At 35.1% G+C, this 22465-nt stretch overlaps 1 protein-coding gene across 22 annotated transcripts in view; it reads right to left on the bottom strand.

The window, feature by feature from the left end:
* The window catches only part of Adgrl3 (adhesion G protein-coupled receptor L3), a 780523-nt gene that overhangs the window by 493265 nt on the left and 264793 nt on the right, over window positions 1-22465 (bottom strand). For all 22 annotated transcript variants that reach the window (XM_060380826.1, XM_060380806.1, XM_060380808.1 and 19 more), the window contains exon 4: window positions 5574-5797. In XM_060380826.1, coding sequence (XP_060236809.1) covers window positions 5574-5628 — 55 coding nt within the window. In that variant the 5' untranslated portion in view covers window positions 5629-5797. The remainder of the gene's footprint in view (window positions 1-5573; window positions 5798-22465) is intronic.

Below are 22465 nucleotides of genomic sequence, written 5' to 3'. Positions count from 1 at the left end.
AATCATGATAGATAAAATATGAATATAAGAAAGCGATATTGCACTATTAACAGGTACACATTCCTAACAGATTATCACCACAGAAAAACCACATACAAAATAGTCCTAGGTATAAATGGAAATGAAAACCTTTTCAGTTGTGAAACTTCACATAGGAAGTTTTAAATAAGCTGCTATAAATAAAACATGGCGTTAGGATCATACTGGTAATTAACATTTTGTTATTATAGAAAGTATAGTGACTTACAGTGTATATATTTTGTAACTTAAAAATTTACCAATATGAATTATATTAGATGCATTAGTATTGACGTCACATACCAATATCATGACGCATAGTGTATCTGACTATAAAATACGTAGAACATTGCTACTCTTACAAATTACCTGTGTTGCCAAACGTAAATATTTCAAGGATGATTAACTTTTGTGTGTGTGTGTTTGTTTGTTTGTTTGTTTGTTTTGAGACAGGGTTTCTCTGTGAAGCCTTGGCTGTCTTTAACTCGCATTGTAGACCAAGGTGGCCTGAAACTCACAGAGATCTGCCTGCCTCTGCTTCTGCCTCTGCCTCCCCAAGTGTTGAATGATGATTAATTTCTAAAAATAGCAAAGTGAAGTAGAGCGAGAAGTCAACCCAACCTCTTCGCAAAATAAGGCACATCTTCCTAGAAAAATGTCAGGCAGAATATATAGTTAAATATAATTCTGGATTTCTCAAGTCTTACACTATTATAGCAACTTAAAAATGTATTAATTAACAAAGCACTCTAATATTAAGTGACATACAACTATAAAATTTATTTTTATATAAATGAAATAAAATATATAGAAACATAAATAAGTGCACACACAGTGAATCATTCTTTTCATCATAAGTAACTCAAACATAATGTAACACATTAGCCTATAAAATCCACAAATATGTAACTGGATATTTACTTTTAGCAACAGTAAGCAGACTTGCAGGAGAAAATCATGCATAAGGTACTTTTAAGTTTTTAAAACCTATTTCTCTCCCTTTGAAGATGCTAGGAAAATATAATTTCTTGTTCACCATGGTATATTGACTGATCACGTTTTCCATCATCGTGCTTGTGACTTAATATAATTGTAAGGAAAGTCTGAATAAATTGAGGACTAGTTAAAATATCTTAGAATCATGGCTACCTTTTCAAACTTCAAACCTTTGGCACTTGAAAGTAGACACAGACCAGGAATAGATCTCCTAATTTAAGGTTTCACATTAGACTTTGATGTTCTTTTACTGTCAATCAGAAGGAGTACCAAGAGGTAGGGGTAGTGGTACAATCCAGTAATCTACATTACTTGGGAAACTGAAACAAAAGGATTGCAAATTCCCAGGCAACTCAGAGAGTCTGTTGAAAAACAGATTGTAAAGCAGTGGGGAGCTGGCATGTATCATTTACTTCAAGGTAAATAAGGCATAGGAAAAAGATGAAAGAATTATGAAATGCTTTTCTAGATCACCGAAGAACTAGAATGATTGATTAGCATGCTCAATCCCCTGGCTATTTCTCACTCGGAAAAAGCTCACACCACCCCAAATACCATAGTTTTGATTTCAACAACTTTCCTTTCTCTGGATTACATCTATAAAATGACACAAAATAATCTTATTTTGACGCAACCCTAGAAAGACCAAGAACTGGACATCACTTTTCAACTTCTTCAGGCTTGTTTCACAATAGATATAGGCCCGATGGCTCTGGAGTAAGAGGACAATCATGGAAAACAGAAAAGAAATACAGAGGTGCACAGAGACACAGACTGTGGACAGATAAACATAAAACCAGAGACAGTTCCTATTTACAGTTGCATATATACAAGCATGTATAATGTGCATGTACTAAGTATTTTTTTCTCTCTGTGAAATCATTGGCTAGACAATGTGGGCAATGTGAATATTATTCAATTAGCATGGACAGTATTAGCTTAGTTCCTAAATTTTTCTATGTGTATATCAGTTGACAATTGACAATTATTTGTCACTAATTCAAGAAATGATTTAAGTATCTTTGCATATGGGAAATACTTTTATCTAGATAATAGCAGTACTGATAATAGCTTTGTGTACATGTAAGTATTTTTAAATTTCTTACAACCCTTGAATCGCAAAGTTCAAGTAAAAAAGATTTTGTTCGTTGTGTTTGTTTCTTTCCCCAAGATTCAGGTTATTGGCAGGGACAATTCTGTACTTTGCTGGCCTACGGCTTAGGAGTTTAGAGCTACTTCAAGGTAAACAAGACATAGGAAAATGATGGAAAGTTTACAAAATGCCTATCACTATGTTAGGAGTTATCCATTGCTAAATATAATCCTGCAAGAATTTCATCTTCCAGGTGAAATTTAGGTTGACTGATTTTTAAGGTACTATAAGCTCCTGAAGGGCAGACATACAAAACTTCTGTACATTACTGTACCTCTGGCATCAAGCACATTCTTTATGTGGTAAATGATATTAACTAGTTTGCAGGTAATAGTAACAGAGCTAGTAAGTGATAGCCCCCCCCTTTTTTTTCAACAATTCTTTCTGACTTTCTAACCAGTCTGCCCTCAGACTATAGGCTGGCCCGTGATTGAAATGTCTTCCTCACTCGCTCTCGAATTTCCAAGATAATGGAGATGACGTTGTATGCTAGGAGGAGTGCCTTGGTCGAAATTGGGTTAGGCTGGCAGTAGGACCTGTGCCAATGAGGCCGTTCCTGGATGAGAATTGCCCTGTGTGTTGTTGGTAGCTGTGGAACACCAGCCAAGGTGCTTTCCCACTCAGCTCCTCCATACTTTAAAAATGATGATGATAACGTAAAAGTGAAAGCCGTGAAAGTGTTGTAAAGAAGACCTGAACCGGATAATGTGTTTGCGGTCATAGATGTGGTAGGCATTAAACCTGATTATTTGCTCTGAAGAAGGGACTTCCAGTCAAGTCACTCTTATGAAAATATGTGCAATCCATTTGTCTAAAGGGCAATGCCATGGGAACTCAGAAGAGTACAGGAGAGACACTATTAAAGAACTTTTCTTTGAAAAAGACACCATTAAGTGACAATATATGTTAGTTGTACATATATGTTAGCTGATGGTTCAAATTATGCAGTATTTCTTTTCAGCCTGGACTGTCAGGCACATTAATAATTTTTTTTTATCCTATTATATTTGAGCTCTAATCAGTGGCACATTTCTCTACGTATGGATAAGATGAAAAACAGTCTAGGCATCAAAACTGATCATTAAAGCTCTTTCTTTTCTGCAAAGTTAAGGGCATCAAACAAACTAGAGAGAAGGCTTTGCATACACGGTGGATAATGCACTCATACTTTCTATGGTTCAAAGTTTTAAAACATGAAAAAGTAGGAAAGATAAAGTTTATCCATAGAAAGCCTCAGTATTACTTGGACTGTTAAGGATAAACAACATTTAAATGATCCAGGTGGTCTCCATATGAAACAAAATAATTTTGATTTTTAGTACAAATATAAAGTGAGAATACTAACAATTATTAAAGGTATTTACTACTTGGAGCTTCTCTCTCTTTGTCTTTATCTGTCTGCCTGTCTGTCTCTATTCTCTCTCTGCCTCTGTCTCTATTTCTGTCTCTCTCTGTCTCTCTCTGTCTCTCTGTCTCTGTCTCTGTCTCTCTCTCTCTCTCTCTCTCTCGTGTGTGTGTGTGTGTGTGTGTGTGTGTGTGTGTGTGTTTGCCTGAGTGCTCAATCAGATTATCGGCCCCAAAGCAAAGACCCTTGACCTATGGCTTATCCATGTTTATGGCTAACTGGTCTATAGAAGGTATATGTTTTAGAAAATCAGAAATATTGGTTATGAAATAATGACATCCCTTGCATCATTGTTTCTGCTCTTTCAGCAGATCTTTTTCTGACAGAGTATTTCTAGAATGACTTTCTAAACATGAATTTATGTATATTATTATGTGTACTATTATAAGTCTTTCTGAATATGAACATTAAAAGAAATGCCTCTCATGATCAGCTAATTCCTCATTAATATAATTACTAAAACAAAAATAAACTGTGGGACAAACACATGATAAAGGAGACTAATGTTTGAAGACTTGTTCCGAAGGACAAGTTGGACTCTTTATATATGTTGTTTATTTAATCCTCAAATAAATCTAATAAGTGATTTTTTTGTTTTTCATTTTTAAGTAAAGAGTATAACCTAAATGACTTTAGATGTATCTATAATTAGAAAAAGAACCTGCTTTTAAATGACCTTATTATTTTTTATTGCATATCACAAAATGTTAAGACTATATAAGAACTGGATCAATACTTGAATTAAGAAAGCATTAATGAATGATTGATAAATCTCCTTATTTTCAAGGTGTTTCTCTGAAGATTTTACTTTCAAGTTAACAATCTCTGCCTTTTAGATATTTGTTAGAATTGACCATAACAAATGCATTAACTTTAGAGGCGCACTTCACAAAAACTGTAGTTTATCCCTTTTCACACTGACAGCAGCATGAAACTCATGAAAGCCATACTGCACTTTGGGAACATTGCCTAGTTTCACAGACTTTTAGTTACATTGGTTTTCATTGGGCCAGTTAAAAACCCCAAGGAGCTAATGACGCTAAAGATACTTTCCAGGGGCTTTCACTGTAGTATGCAGAAATCTCCTAAGCAGTGACACATAAAGCTGTGTCCTCCTATTTTGCTAAAAGCGCCATGAGACTTTGGAGAGATTAGCACCTTCATTTTGATGTAAAACTCATGTTAGTTAAGAGAAAATTTTAAACTGTCAAAGGGAACATACATAAAAATTTCAAATTACTATTTTTTTTAGTGAAATTCAATGAATATGGAATTGTAAGTTGCAAATATAGGTTTCCCTGTTGAATAAATGCACAATTTATAAAAAATATTATAGGTACATATTATGTAAACTCTCCTAGTGAGGTTATTAGCAGGAAGTCTACATAAACAGCAGGATTTAGTCTTCTATACTGAGCTTAATCAGTATTTTTGTAAAATTATCTTTCTCCAATGTTGGCATTTTGTTTGCTTTGTATTTAAAAGGATGTAAAATGAGAACAACATGTTTCTAGTGAGAGATCACAGGTTGTATTTGTGTATTAAAGGTTGTATGTAGTAATAAACACCAATCCAAAGCAAAACATTCCTTTTTGTGGGAAAGTAAACTCCGCTCTCCCCCTCAAATGCTCATTTTCCCACATTAAAAATGTTTTAAGCACAAAAAAAAAAACAAATTAAATTCATACTAAACTGTGTAATTAGTGATCCAGGTGACTTTTACATATGTTGGTAAGTTAAAGCATGAAATATGCAGGAGCTCTATTTAAAAAAAAAAAAAAAGTAGACAAATCTTTTAGGTTCCTTTCAAAATCAAGAGGGGACATTAAAGATTCCGAATGGAAAGTTGTAAATTTGTAGCTAAGAATATATATTATAGTACTTGCTGATATTAATATAAAAGTTAAGAAAAAGTTACTTCATCTCAAAGAGAAGGTTTCAAAGACAGGGTCTGCATGAGTCAGTGTGACTACAGTATTGTGAAAAATCAGCAGAACTTACCATGAACTATAGGTGCTAAAAGCATCGTGAGGATGAAGAGCTGTGGTGGCCACATGGCTGTGTTCTCAGGCGAGGATGCCTCAGGAATGAGAGTTCTGAAGTGAAACCAAATGAGTGTATTTCTGGTTCCTCTTCTGTTCTCCAATGTCAATGATTAAAAACAGACACAAAAAGAGAAACAAAAATTCCTCAAAAAATAAAGACTGGTATCCCAAGTCAGACACCTGCAAAACAGAAAAAAAAAAAAAAGAATAAAAAAGAAAGGGTAGGTTATCCAATGAAGATATTTGTATATTAGTTTCTTGAATAACTCTTGTGTCTAAAGCATGTTTCCATTTTAATGAGCAGAAATACACAATTAATAAGCAATCTGAAAGACATTATTAATGCATGTATTACGAGTTTATATCCCCGCCTCAAGCTCGTGTGAAATCATCCTGTCTCTACTGGACAAATTAATTTAAATATTCTGGTGTTAATATGTAAATGAAGGTTTACGGGGCTTGTATAAATATTTTCCCCAACTAAATTGTTAACCTAGTATTAGAATAAATATTTTCACTTATCACCGTTTGTGTGAATAAATTTTAAAAAATAAAAGTTTTGAAATTCATGATGTTAAATTCTAAATATTAAACACACTGTTTTAAAATAATTAGCTGAGATCACTGATTGAATATTTATGTTCATATGAGAAGATATTCTTTATCCATTTTCTAAAACTGCAAAACTGAAAATCAAGTTGAAGTACTGCCTACATCACAATTTTGATGGGTCTACTCCTAAAATTGTATCGTCTTCATATTATTGTAAACACTTTTTGGTTGTGGTGTTTGTTTGTTTGTTTGGCTGGTTGGTTGGTTGGTTTGGTTTGTTTAAAAGTCCTTATATAGCTCAGGCAGACGTCAAAATCACTAAGTAGTTGAGGATAATCTTGCGCCCTAAATCCTCATGACTCCAAAAGACACGTGAAGCATAAATAAACTTTATGTTAGACCTTAGGACCCATCTCCAAGAAGGCTCATTAAGCATATGCAAATATTCCTAAATCTATAAATATAAAATTTAAAATACAGAACACTTAGTTGCAAGAATTTTGCATGATACATATTTACCTTTTTAATAACCTTCATTCTGCTAGATTCAAAATAAAACTCTTTCTGAAATACTTTACCAAGAATCAAATTTTTATATTTTAAAAATATTTGAGTAAAAATTTTATGAGCATAGATTTGGCAGTCAGCTTAATTTCTTGTCCGACTGGCACTGTAACCTTAAGTTAACCTTTAATATCTCAGTGCCTCAGTTTTCCATATGATGAAGAAAAAATATTAGTTAATATGTCTTTATGAGTATATATAACTTAAGTTTAATATTAACCTTCAAAAATGCATAAGTAAAATAATATTGACATAAGTGCTATATGACTCACATGTAATAACATATATAATGCCTTAATTATTCAAAATACTGTGAAATTAATATATATTAATCTATGTGAACATAAATCTCTGTCCACTCTCTGAGTATTTGTTCCTCCAGAAGGAAAATTTTATGATTTTTGTAATTTACATGTCATCAGTAACTTATCAAAACAAACTAATTTTTTAGTTGTTATATATATTTATTTATTTTATTTTTATTATTAGTTGCAGTTTATTAACTCTGTATCTCAGCTGTATCCCTCTCCCTCATTCCCTCCCAATCCCACCCTCCCTCCCTCATCTCCTCTCTGCCCCTTTCCAAGTCCACTGATGGGGGGGTCCTCCTCCCCTTTCGTCTGGCCCTGTTTTATCAGGTATCTTCAGGACTGGCTGCAAAGTCCTCCTCTGTGGCCTAGCAGGACTGTTCCTCCCTTGGGGGGTGGGGAGGTCAAAGAGCCTGCCATTGAATTCCTGTCAGAAATAGCCCCTGACTAATTTTTATATAAAAGGGACCTTGAAACTTTAATAAAACAATCCTGTTCAAAAGCGGGAACAGAAAAAATGACGAGATTAAAGATGTTTTAGGTCATACACCACAATGTGCACTAGGCCTATGAATTTCAAATGACTATTCCAGAGTCATCAGCATCCACCAGAATGCATCACAGTCTATGCCCTACAGAGAGATAGGTAACATTATTTCCCCCAAATGTCTTCCCCAACGTAAACGTACAGTGAAGAGTCACTATCTACTGGCTTTCTCCATGCTTAAGGCGAGGGTTTCAGGGCAGCGAAGTGAAAATTTGATGACTCTAGTACAGGTCCCTCCCACCTCCATTTTACATGATGTTAGTAAGTTTGATGAGCAAAGCACTGGGCTGAAGCAAAATGCATTTTAAAAGAGTAAAGACCTAGTGAAACATATATATCTTCAAAGTGAAACTTATAATTTTTAAATCTGAAGCTTATAAATATCCATATACTCAATGCAAATACTTCCTGCAGCATTTCTCAAATGTGCGGGTAGAATAGAAAGGGCCTGCAGTTTGTGTCCTTTTGCTGCTCATATCGATTCTATAACACTAAAGATTTTCCCAACAGATTGATCCTGAAAACTAAAGAATTACTACAAGGGTCAAAGACTTTCTTTTTTTTAAGTATTTGTTTGAAGTTAATGGATGTTACATGAAACAAATACTGACAAACTATAAGGACTTGAGTGCTTTAGTCATATTTATTTTATTTTATATTATTTATTACACCTTATTTACTTTGTATCCTGGCTGTGGCCCCCTCGCCCATCTCCTCCTAATCCCACTCTTCCTCCCTCTTCTCATCTTAGTCCCCTTCCCTAGTCCACTGAAAGAGGAGGACCTCCTCCCCTTCCATTTGACTCTAGCCTATCAGGTTTCTTCAAGACTCACAAAGGAACAAACTCTCATCTTTTATAATGCATTAAAACAGTTAATAAATTTATGTGTGCTACATGTGTGCACTGAAACACTTGTTCCCATTAAAAGAGAAAGAAATGGTAGTTGGGGAAAGAGTGGTCTGGAATAAGGGTTTGTAAAATTGGAGATGGTAAATGGCAGCATAGTGCTGAACTGCAGCCATGTGGCTCAAAAACATGATGTACGAGTTCTGCTACAAGAGAATAGAAAGCATTTTGAAGGTAGTGCGAAGAAAAGTAAATTTAAATTAATGATGTGAAATATGTCAACACATATAATTGATGGAAGCTCTGTCTCTCGACCAGGGCAAAGTATTCAACAGGAGCACATCCTTTTGAAGTATAGTTCTGCATATTGCTCATAGCTTTTCAAACTGTTTTTAAGATTATGTACCCGTACTTGTTCTTAATATGGAAGTATATACAGTTACTATGGGTGTCAGCAGATGTCGAGATAATAAATGAGTCACTGAATTAGTAAACCAATTGTATTCAAGTAAATCCAATTATGACACCACTAATTTTCATGCATTTTTCTCATTTTCATAACATTTTGTTAGATATCCAAAAGATTCTAGTACAGTTATTATGTTATTTAATATCTAATATTTATTTGCAGTTACTATGCTATTGAAGGTAAAAAACGGATTCATCAGGAATAACAAAACTTTTAGATAGGACGGTATTATTATACATTTGGCAGTGATGTTTTATATTGATAGATAAATAACTCATAACACATTCAAGACAAATTGATAGTATTTTGTCAGAGCGGAAGAAAATCAGAAGAGAAAAACAACCAAAAACTTAAGATGGATAAGAAAGACAAAGGAAAAAAAAATCATAAAATTGGGAAGAAGTGGGGAAGTTGGAAAAATGATGATAGAATTTTAGCTGGCATTTGTTGTGTTTTCATTCTCCCATGGAACTCCTCATTAGCTCTCTAGAGGTCACATGATAGTGAGATTCAGTGAATTTTCAAGTTCGCTCTTTTTAAATTATTTTCAATTGATTTTAATATTACACTTAATTTTAAAGTTACATTAAACATCTGTTGGGCAAAGAAATGACAAAGTCCACTTTTAAAAATAGCTCAAAAACAATGTCGTGGTATGGTTGGCTAAGGAACATGACTAATTACATATAATTACATTTTAAATAACTGCACTTATTTCTGTTAAGAAACAAATATTCTAGAATAGTAAATTTTATGAGAACTTTTCTTGAAGAAACGCCCCATTTAACTGTCTTTCTGGCAGTGTTATGATCTAGTAAACGTTTATCAATATTAGGAACAAATGTGAATTTAATGAAAATTGCTATTTGGGGCTTTAGGGCAGTACATCTTTCATCCACAAAATAGACTGATGTTTTCTACAGGAACACTTTCTTGTGGAAGTGCCCTTAAGTTAACCTTTCTTGAAATCCCACAAAGCACCAGGATGGAGCTTATTTCCAAGAGAATTTGAATAAGATAAGATCTGTCGCCATTGATATGTTTAACCATAAATCAAAGCTACTAGTTTTAAGCTAAAGATACACAAATAACCTGTGTAAATATTATGGAAAATAACTCAATTACCAACAATCAGATAATTTAAAATTAAAAGAGGGATGGACATCACATTATATACACAATATCCAGTATAAATCCTTTGCTTTTTACAAATAAAGATACGAGGTGAAAGAGGTCACTCTGTGGTAGTGTGAGGCCAGGAGGTTCAATTCTTATATCACCAAATGAATTTATAAAAGCCTGATAAGACCTGGTAGGCTAGGGTCAGATGGAGAAAGAGAAAGACCTCCCCTAGCAGTGGACATGGAAAGGAGCAGGGAGGGGATGAGAGAGGGAGGGTGGGATTGGGAGGGAATGAGGGAGGGGGCTACAGCGAGGATACAAAGTGAATAAATTGTAATTAATACAAAAAAGAAAAAGAATTTTTTAAATGTTCAAAAGGAAAAAAAATTGCAAAATTTTATCAGCATTTTGAGAGAAGCTTGTATGAGAAAAATAATCATTTAAAAACTCAGACAAAAATTATCAATTCCTTTGTTATGTCATTTATAGTACTATGTTTCCATGATAAATACAAATGATGAAGAGTAAGTAAACTAATAATGAGACATACAGAATATCACAGAGAGCTGATCCAAACAAACACATGAGAAACAGCGACGTGAAGCCCTTCTTCTGCAGGCACTGTTCCAGGAATACTTTACACGGTAACTCACTGGTTTGAATTATAAAATGTCTTGTTACTCTTATGGTGATCCCTTAGGCAAAGGCATTTTATTCCTAACTGCAAATGGGGAAACTGAGAAATGGAGGTGTTGGAGTACTTACTGAGATCACACTGCTTTAAAAAAAAATGTATCTAGATTTGTGCCTGAATAGTCCAGACCCAATATTTGTTCTATCTAAAGGTTTTTATTAGTCCAGTTAAATACGGACTCAGCATCATAAGTAGGCACCAAGATGGAGGGTCCAGCATGTTGCAATTGCTATTTAATTGCTGGCATGTGAAAAGATGAAAGAAAAAACTAAACAAGTTGATAAACAATCTGTATCTTAGAATCATATCGTAAGTAGAAGGCCTCAATAATTTTTCTGCTGGATAATTCCCATCTCACATTAGGCATGTACATGTTCATTTTCGCAGATACTAAATACCAAAAGTGACCTGTTTTCTTCATGTTTGCTCCTAGTGACTTCATTGGTAGAGGAACCTAGTAGCTATTACCTTGGAAACCCTCAGGAGCAAAGCAAAGTGCCTCATAAGTCATAGAAAAAGTTAGAAATAACAACAGCAGCAATAATTCCTAAATAAAAGTTTTGAAAGGACTTTAAAGTGTATCAGTATAATTTCAGTGACCATGACTTTATAACTGTTATCAATCATCTTATAATGGGAACTAAAATTATTTCAAGTGTTTGCAAGATAAGGAAATTCTATTCAAAGGAGAATATTCTGACTTTCTCATACTTATTTTAATACCACTATATAAATTGTTAAATACTCCAAATTAACCTCAGATTTTTAAACATTAACTGTGAGAGTACATGTGTGTGCATGTGCGTGTGTGTAAAGATTGTTTATGGTTAGGGAGGACTGTTTATGCTCAAGGGTTAGTTTCATTTTTGGCTATTTTGCAACAAATTACCCGCTTACTTCATGATTAACAGCAATGATATTATATCCAAACACGATTTGTACCATAAGCACAACTACAGAGTTTGATTTAAAACCAACAAAACCATATTTCCTCTGGAGAACTTCTAAATGCTATAAGGGTCCCTGCAACTGAAATCATGATCAAGATGGGGGAAAACTATCTTGCTAGGAATGAAACAGACAGCAAGAACCACGTCAACCTACACTGCATTTTGTGAACTAAAAAACAAAAGCAAATCATTTCTAAAACAAATTTCCAAATAACAATGGTGGTTCTAAGTACTAAAATTAGCATCACAATCTAAAAGATAAAAGGCACAAGAATGGAGAAGTCGCTTTCAAATCCATTTTATTCCAACTTCTCCTAGGTAAGGAGAATACATATACTGTCTTTTTTTTTTTTAAATTCACTTTCTATCCTCATTGCTGCCCCATTCCTCCTCCCTTCCCCAATCCACCTTCCCTCCCTCCTCATTAATGAGAGCCCCCTTTCCCATCTACCCCAGCTCATCAAATCTCATCAGGACTGAGTGTGCCCTCTTCCTCTGTGGCCTGGTAAGGCAGTCCTGTCAGGGCGAAGTGATCAAAAACCTGGCAAGACACTTCTGATGAGAACTGATCGACTCAGATCAGAAAGAAGGAGAGGAGGACCTCCCCTATCAGTGGATTTGGGGAGGGGCATACATGCAGAAAGGGGGGGGAGGGTGGGACCGGGAGGGGAGGAGGGAGGGGCTTATGGGGGATACAAAATGAATAAAGTGTAATTAATAAAAGTTAAATAAAAAAAAATCCACAAAAAAAAAAGCTGGCAAGAGAGTCACTTTCAAAGCAAAGAGGGATAGAAGGGAAGGTACAGCTCTCGAGATTATTAATATGTCATAGTTTCCCCGTATTTCGTATCTCAGTTTTCATTTTCAGTCAGTCCTAAATATCCTCTTCACACAAGCAATTTGATTTTTAAACATTGACTTCACATTTTACAAATTTCCAATAATTTGCTTTTCTTTCTTTGTGTGTGTGTTTTATTTTATTTTTTGCTTTTTTTAATTTATTAATTACACTTTATTCATTTTGTATCCCCCCATAAGCCCCTCCCTCTTCCCCTCCCAATCCGACCCTCCCTCCCCTTTCTGCATGCATGCTCCTCCCCAAGTCCACTGATAAAGGAGGTTCTCCTCTCCTTTCTGATCTTAGTCTATCAGTTCTCATCAAAAGTGGCTGAATTGTCCTCTACTGTGGCCTGGTAAGGCTGCTCCCCCCTCAGGGGGAGGTGGTCAAAGAGCAGGCCAATCAGATTATGTCAAAGGCAGTCCCTCTTCACATTACTATGTAACCCACTTGGGCAGTCCCTCTTCCCATTACTATGTAACTCACTTGGACACTGAACTGCCATGGGCTACATCTGTGCAGGGGTTCTAGGTTATCTCCATGAATAGTCCTTGGTTGGAGTATGAGTCTCTGGGAAGTTCCCTGTGTTCAAATTTTCTTGTTCTGTTGCTCTCCTTGTGGAGACCTTGTCCTCTCCAGCTCTTTTTGATGTTGTAGCACTTAGATTATTTTAAAATGGATTGGTGTGAGTGTGTGTGAGAGAGAAAGAGAGAGAGGAAGAGGGAGAGAGAGAGAATGACTACAGAATAAACTTAAAGTCTTGTATTTGATGGACAAGTGTTCTATTGCTAATGTGTATCTTCATGTATATATATATATATATATGCATATTACAATTTTTTCCAGTAATTTTCTCACTATGATCTTGAACTTGTGATTTTTCTTGTCTCACAGTCTCAATTAGCTGGGATTATGGGTCTCTGTCACACTGAATTTCTAGGTAATTTTTTTTTTTCAAGCCGTGGTTTCCCTGTGTTCTAGGTTGTTCTTAAGAAAATATTTCAAAGTCCAAAGATAGTTCTACAGCCTAGGAAGACAATGTTATGTTTTGTGATTCACAAAACTGTACAGGCAATCTTACTATAAAAAATTTACTATAGTTAGCATGCAGTAGCAACAGAGCAGGTGAGAAACACCTTTGGAAATTATCTCATTTAAGCAGGGAGCCTCTAGACAGGTCTCAATTAAACATCTTTCTTAATGGCCCATTATGGATTATCGATGCCTAAAACACCTACAGGGAGCCAGGGACCTTCACTGTCAACAGAGAATTTCTAAGGCTGTACCACATGATGCAATATTTCTGCTTACTGTGGCTTCACGTAGAGTTCATTTAATGCATATCTATGGTCTGACTCCTAAAAAATTAACATAGCAGAGCTTATGAGGTTACTGTTTGCGACCAACTGCATGAAAATGTTTATAATAATAACTGGAATTTATAGACAGCTAATAAATTCTGAAAGTTCTCATTTTACGAAAGATGGTGTTTAAGATAGCTACCTAAGTGTTAATCAATATTACTCAGATAAGAAAACAATATTAAAAGCAAAGTAATTATTTTAAGTCCTTACATATTATATTTTCTTAATTCATAAGGCTGCATATCAAATATACACAATTTAGTACCAACCATGGAAGCCATGAAAGTATGTTCCTGCTTAGTTTTATTTCATTCATGATAATAATTCAAAGAAAACATGAAGAAGAGATACTGGCATTACAGATTCCAGGAGAAGGAACTCAATTATATTGTTCAAAACTTTCCCTTGACTCTTAAGGAGTTAATTTAGAGGCAGAATAGAAAAGACAGTGTAAAAAGATCTCCAAATGAGACTATTCTTGTTCTGTTTATCTAACTTCTCTCTTGAAAGACTTGACCAGTAAAAACTTTAAAACAAACACCAAAAGAACCAAGACCCAAGAACACTATGATGATCAGTCCTTACCTAGAAAGACAAGGGACTGACATTGAAAGTTGGAGAAAACAAGTAACAGGACAGGAGCCTACTGCAGAGGGCATCTGAAAGACTCTACCTAGCAGTGTATCAGAACAGATGCTGAGACTCATTACCAAACCTTCGGCAGAGTGCAGGGAATCATATGAAAGAAGGGGTAAGTTAATATTATCTAGAGGGGACAGGAGCTCCACAAGGACCAAATATATCTGGGCACTGGTGTCTTCTATGAGACTGTTTATCCAACAAAGGACCATGCATGGATATAACCTAGAACCCCTGCTCAGATGTAGCCCATGGAAGCTCAGTATCCAAGTGAGTTCCCTAGTATGAGGGACAAGGATTATTTCAGACATGAACTCAGTGACAAGCTCATTGATCTCTCCCTTCCCCCTGAGGGAGAAGCAGCCTTGCTAGGCCACAGATAAGGACATTGCAGCCAGTCCTGAAGATACCTGATAGGCTAGGGTCAGATGGAAAGGGAAGAGGACCTTCCCTATCAGGGGACTTGGAAGAGGGCAGGAGGAGGAGGAGATGAGGGAGGGAGGGTGGGAATGAGAGGGAAAGAGGGAGGGGGGCTACAGCTGGGATACAAGTGAATGACCTGTGATAAATAATAAAATAAAATTGCTAATGTGTGCTCTCTGTCACGAACAACTCCACATTTGGCTAAGGCCGAGGATCTGGCTTGCTTCCATGTATGTGGACCTATCTGCATTGCCCCCGTGGCACTCCTGGGTTGGCTACCCAGAGGCTATTTAAGCTGTGGGCTGGCTTTCCCCGGGGTCCGAGGATTGTTCAATATTCCTGAATAAACTGCATTGAAAAAAAAAAATTGAATGATAAAAAAAAAAATTATAAAAAAACCCCACAATGCATCAAAAGAAAAAAGTGTGTGACAATTTCTAAGTGATAGTTCCTGCATGGAAAAGATTTTTGTATATTGGTTAGGACAGCATAATTAAATATATTAAAAGAAATATTTAGTAAAGGAAAATACATCAGGCTTATCATTAAAGCATTTTATAATAAAACACATGATTGCCATAAAAACACTAGGTTATACATATATACATGTCTATATATGCTTAATATAAATGGACATATAACAACATAGGATGACATAAAACCATTTACTACACCATAAATATTTTATCAAATAAACTCTGAATGTTAAAAATGTATGTATAAATTCTTTATAACATAGGGGTGTCATTTCTTAAAGGTATACCTTCTGTATCTGTTAGTGTATTTTATATTATCAAAATAAATCAATTAACATCAAACATTTGCCATTTCATTTACAGAAGTAGAGTGAATGATTCCTGAAGAGACATATAACTGTTATTATAATCTTTGTGTTATAGATAGTAGACAAATAATTATGTACAGTGATTTGATTTTAGACAAAAGATGTCGTGGTTAATGAACAGTCTACGAAGTAAAAAGATGAGGCAGTCTTGATAAGAATTATGGGAAAGAACTTGAAGAGCTGAGCACAAAAGTGCACACACACATCTCTCCTACAGGTCTTTGCCGTCCACTGTAACTACCTATACTATGCAGAACATACAAAACGTAGGAACGGCAGGGAACGCATCTCACTTAGTTGAGATACAATAGTGAAGGCTACTATCAGCCTCCATCATATTACAAGATAAGCTACATGGTTATCTCATGTTACATGTGATCCAACTCAGCCCAAGCGTGAGCTCATTCTAAATAAAGATGTGCACGTGAAATGAAGATATCAAACTTGTAAAGCATCTGGAGAAAAGAGGCTGTCCTAAGCATTTTGACAAACATTATCCTTAAGAAAAACTGCAGGAAACTCTCTCATAAAATTTTATGCTCTTAATTTCCTAAAATGGTTTAATTGTCTCAGTTTATTCAATGACACTGTTGTGATCACTGCAAGAGTCTTTCTTTTCATCCTTTGGTAAGATTGTTTTACGAAACACAATTTTGTTTGTTTGTTTGTTTGTTTTTTAATGCATTGGTGTTTCTCTAAGTACATCGTTTCTTTGCTCAGTTTTCTCAGTAGATCTGTGAATCGTAAGGACAGTTCTGGAGTACCTTGCCTCCAAAGACACCCCAATTGCTACCCTGTACAGAAAGATATATGTTGTCATTGTTTATTGCTTGACTCCAAGATAGAAACAAAGCCAGGGAGTATAGACTGACTCTCATGAAAGATCTATAAGACACAACCCACCTGGCAGATTAATATAAGTAGGATAGTTGGATGTTTTAAGCTAATACTGAACTATCCTCAAAATGTATTTTATAGGAATGACAGATTAAAATCTTGGAAAGTACTGAAATGACTTTATGTTAGAAAAAATGTCCTTAATATAGTTATTATATGTGTGTTAATTTATTTCTTTATCTCTTTTAAAATAAACATTTATAGTTTCCAGTTTTGGTTTTATTAACATGTCAAACATAAAAAAAAAAGATAATAGTATATAAATAGATCCAAAGATACATTTCTCATTTCAATTAGACATTATTTTAATGACATTTTAGAGTGAAATATTTTCTGAATTATCACAAGACAGCTGTGTTCTGAAACAAAATATATTCTTGCTTATGAATTACCATAACACTATATTTTAATGATATGCATGCAGCATGACCAAGTCTAATAATGAACACTAGGCCCTATAATTTTTCTCCTCTAAAACTAACATAATAAATTAAAGATGATAACCTTGTTCTATGAAAGAGCAGGATGATTATTTTATATATAAAACCAAACAGTGACTTTTAAAATGGCATGCATTCGTTTTTGTTCTATCTTTTTCCCATTATTGAAAGTGGATATTATAATATCTTGCTTGATAGTAAAATATGGTCATTTGAAGGATCTTGGTAAGGAAAATTTATTTTAGCTTAAATTTGCAATCTCTTTGAAACATAAACATCTCCATGAGATGTATTTATTCTGTTTAATGAATTCTCTATGTATTGCCCCAAGCATTTCTTTTTCTCAAGAAAGTATAGTGCTTTTTCCCACATGATAGTCATACACAGTTTGTGTTGGCGTTTTAGAATCAGCCAGTTTTGAGATGCTTTCTTCTAGCTCTTATTTTACATGTTAGCTTACATAACAGATGACCAGTCCATGCATTTTCAAATACCCTACAATGCTGTTAGAGTACAATCACCTGTATGGTCCAATCTTTTCCTTTTTGAAAACACTTTTGTATGTTCACTATTTCACCACGACTTGGAATCAATAGGTAATTTTATTCAGGATGAAGAGATGCATGAAATGTTTCAGATATGCCCTGCCTTTGAATTAATTAGGTCATTGTATTAATTAAGGTATTGACAATTATACACTAGGAGGCCCTGGAATCCAGAAACCAATGAAGGTTATTATTTCAGCCATTAAATTACTAGAGGTGTGTTGGATTTATTTGAATTTTATGATTACATAGATTATTATTAATGATTAAAAATGTCTCAGCTAGTAAACTGCAATCCTTTACACTTAACATAATTAAAACTTACACAAAAGTGGACTCAGCAGGTTGTATTTATACATTTGTGCATTTACATAGGCCTGTGTGTGTGTGTGTGTGTGTGTGTGTGTGTGTGATTACAGTAGCAAAAAGGAATTTATCAATTGAGATGGAGCATGGAAGGGGCTGGAGGAGAGATATTAGGAAATGGCTGGAGGAAGGAAGAGGGGAAAGTAATGCAATTTTATTGCAACTAAAAACATATTTAAAATATAAAAATATTTTGAAGTTTACGAAAAATGCAATTGTAGGTTGTGTTTGCATTTCTCTGATGTTTAGTGGTATCACACACCTTCTCATATTCTTTTGCCTATATGTCTTCTGAAGTATCTATGTAGGGTATGAGATCATTTCATAATTAAATTTTTACTTTTTTAATATTAGTTAAGTTTATTAACTTTGTATCACAGCTGTATCATGCTCCCAAATTCCCTCCCAACCCCACCCTCCCTCTCTGATCTTCTCCCTGCCCCTTTCCAAGTCCACTGATAGGGGAGGACCTCCTCCCCTTCCATCTGACCCTAGCTTATCAGGCATCTTCAGGACTGGCTGCAAAGTCCTCCTCTGTGGCCTAGCAGGGCTGCTCCTCCCTCGGTAGGAGGTGGGGTGAGTTCATGTCAGAAATAGTCCCTGTTCCCCTTACTAGGGTACCCACTTGGATACTGTGCTCCCATGGGCTACATCCAAGCAGGGGTTCTAGGTTATATCCACACATGGTCCTTGGTTGGAGAAACACTCTCACAATAGACTCCTGTGCCCAGATATATTTGTTCCTTTGGAGCTCCTGTCCTTTCCAGGTCATGCTAACTCCCCTTTCTTTTATATGATTCCCTGTGCTCTGCCAAAGGTTTGGTTATGAGTCTCAGTATCTGCTTTGACTGCTAGGTAGATTATTTTAACAGCCAGCTTGCTTTATTTTCCTGTTTGACTGTTTGTTAGTTTGTTTTGTTTTTCAGGGCTCTGTGTAATCCATGCTTGTCTAGAACTTACTATATAACCCGTGATGGCCTGACACTTCTGGTCCTCCTGCGTCTGCTTCATAAGTGGTGGAATTACGTGCACACCACACCAATCTAACCAGTTCATTTTTTTGCCAGTAAGTTACATGAGTTACTTATATGGTTGGACAAGGATGAGTAGATAAATAAAATAAGATGGGGCTGAAGTGTTGTTTCGGCAAGTAAGAACAGTTGTTCCTGCAGAGTAACTGGTTTGGTTCCAGGCAACAGAGTCAAAGAGCACCATGTTGAATTCCCAAAATATGCCAAGAGACTCAGAAGAAAACACAAAAAGGAGGCCGAAAGGAAAAATGATAAGATGTCAGGAAAAGATCAAGGTTCCCTGTGAGTAAAATGCCTGAAATAAGGGAGACATTTCCTTTAATTCTGAGGAGCTTTAAAATACACATTTTATAGTTCATTAGACCAAAAGTACCCATTAGCTTCACAGAGATACGACCTCACCATTTCTAGGTCTCCCTTTCTCTTTGGCTTTGCTGTTTCTCTGTGATCCAGTAAGAAAGCTGAGGTGTACCAACATTACTACAAGAGCCATGCTGACATCACTAGAGATAGACTTACACAAATAATAATCGGTATGAGCTTTCAAATTAAACAAAAGATCTAAAAATTAAAAACAAATGTAGCATTAATCCTTCTGGTCTAGAGTTATCCTCAATGGCTATAAAAATTACTCTGACATACATCAACATTTTACGGGCTATGAGAGACTGTTCCAAATGAAAGTGATTATTATTTTATGTTCTATTCTCCAAGTAAATTTACAAGGATATAAAAATGAAACATGTGACTTCAGACATTTTATGGAGAAATTAACTAAAATAGCTTAATATATGTAAAAAGTACAAAGTCCATATTTGAATAATTATTGTCTGTCAGTAGTGAAAACCCTTAAAATCTACTTCAAGCCTTTTTATAAGAGAAGTAATGTAATATATTAAACATTAGACGGTAACTAGTTTTTCATCACTTCTTCAATAAAAAATATGAGTATGTACTATGCCAGAATAAAGTCCTTAAAAACAAAACAAACGTGGATATAATGCCATCAACCACAAGATACACTGAAAGACAGTTTAATTATGTTCAGCTTGTTAAATTCCCTAATTCCAGTAAGGAGAGGACTGTGTTAAAAGAGATTTCTCTCTAAGCTTCTGCTCCAGGGTACTACACACACTTCTAGCCTGGGCTATGTTAGTCAAAGACTGAGATCATCTGATGAAAACTGCAAAGCTACAACTGGAAAGTGATTTCTGCTATTCTGAGCTAAGGGGTACACAGTTCAAGTTCCTCATCCCATGACATTCTGGACGAAGTACCTATGCCCTGAGATTCATTTTACAAAGGGTTAGAATTATTATAATAGAAAATAAATTATCAACTGCTTGCAGTCATGTTTGTGTGTGGGTATCACTGACAATGTATAGACAGTGCTACTGTCTTTGAGATCTAAATACTACTACATAATGGAAACAAAATAGTAAGGCAATATAGCTTGATGTCTTGAGCATTCTCCTCTGAGTCTGTAGCATTGTATCTTTTAGGGAAGCTCCTTAATCCATAAGGTAAACAAAATAGCATCAGGAAGTCTCTGATACTGAGTAGATTAACTAGGTCTCTTTCTTGAATAAAACAATAAAAGCTTCGGAGTCACTCTAAGACAAGCAATGTTGCAAAGAAAACTTAAGACCAGATGAGCTAGCTGGAAGAAGCAGAAATCAGCTAAGCTGCCTCGAAGTTTCCACTAATTGAAGCACCTGGAAAGGACACCCTCCAACCTGTCCAGCAGGCTGTGCAGAGTACTACAGGTTTCTAGCTTTGTGAACTGTCACCAATGCTTACATGGGCTCTGGTGATACAGCTGTCTTTGAGAAATGTCTGTTCCTGTAAGTAACCAAAATAAAAATTCACTGGTTCATCAAATTGGACTCTGGCGGTATCCATAGTTTGGTCTGTCATGGGATCCCTACCTTGGTTATGTAAACATGTGTTGCATTTCCCCAGGAAAAGTCTTGTCATACAACACTTGACCACATTGTCAAATAAAAAGTGAGCTAGGAGTAGTAACAGGAAGTCTTAGTAATTGCTTCTGCTATCATTGACTTTTGGAATGCATGATCATGTATGGTGCAATAAAGTTTAGCTTGAATGAAGCTGAAACTTTTTGAGAAACTATGAATATAGAAATTTGTAAAAATAGAAATAAGTTGGACATGCTAGTGCATGCCTTTAATTCTAGCACTAAGAAGACAGACACAGGTGGAACTCTGTGAATCTGGTTTTTATAGCAAGTTCTAGACTACATAGTGAGACCCTGTTTAAAATGAAAAAAGGAACACAAAAAGAATTATTAGACTATATCAAGAATATATTACTATATTCATTTTATTATTTACTATTTACATTTTACTATTTACTATTACTATATTCATATTACTATTTTCATTTTTATTTATTTTTTTCTTTTTTTGATTTGCATTTTCTTTTTTAATTTTAATTTATTTATTTATTACAATTTATTCACTAATTCTCATTTTTAAAATACAAAGTTTTGTAGAAATAGATTTCAAAGTCTTCATTTAGTTAAATTCATTTGTGGAAGGGATGAGAAATGAGAATAAAATCTGGGATGAAATAGGTATAACAGAACCATTCTCCTTATTAAAAAGTATCAGTACATAAGGGTATCTGTTGCACGATTGATTGGATTAAGAAAAAATACAAAGTTTTTACTTAAACACATCAGTCAGAAGAAGCAGTACATGTGGTAATTGTTTAACCGTATTTAAGTAGTAGTATGAGACATTTTATGATCTAAGAGGAGGACAGCTAAAAAATAAAAACAAAAACAAAAGCAAACAAACCAACAAATGAAAATCCTGCCCGTGAGAGAAGACAAACAGCAATGTTGCTAACCTGATTTATCCTACAGAACTCACTGAGAAACTGATTTATCCTACAGAATTATGTCTAAATTATTAACTAACATGCATGCACATGATCAGCTCTTCTGAGATTAAAGTGAATCATTTTTCCATCAGAGCACGGTCTGCAGATTTGCTTCACAGTGAATGAGATCATGCTTACATCTCTCTACACTACATGCATGCAGCCTACAAACCTCCAGAGTTCATCGAATTTAGAGGATTCATTTATCTTTGATGCAATGCTACCCCACTGAAACTTAAGTACTTGAGATAATACTATGACTGCTAAGAAAACTGTATAGGTATAGAACTTTACACAGGCCTTGGCAGGAATTTTGACAAAACAAAGAAAAGTTCAGGCACATTTCTTAAATACTCGTCATGACTTGTACTTGGCGGTCATAATTCATCATTCTTTCGAAAATCAGAGTGTCTTTGTTAACGCTTCCCAAATCTGCCTGGAACAAGCACCTTGTCATAGCACTTCTTTCTTGTTACTTCAAGAAAGATGTAGCACCGTGGG

This window comes from Meriones unguiculatus, chromosome 3 (genome assembly GCF_030254825.1).
Source record: "Meriones unguiculatus strain TT.TT164.6M chromosome 3, Bangor_MerUng_6.1, whole genome shotgun sequence".
NCBI classification, from domain to species: Eukaryota; Metazoa; Chordata; class Mammalia; order Rodentia; family Muridae; genus Meriones; species Meriones unguiculatus.
Note: the sequence above shows the minus strand (reverse complement) of the source record. Positions and strands in the feature narration are given on the sequence as shown.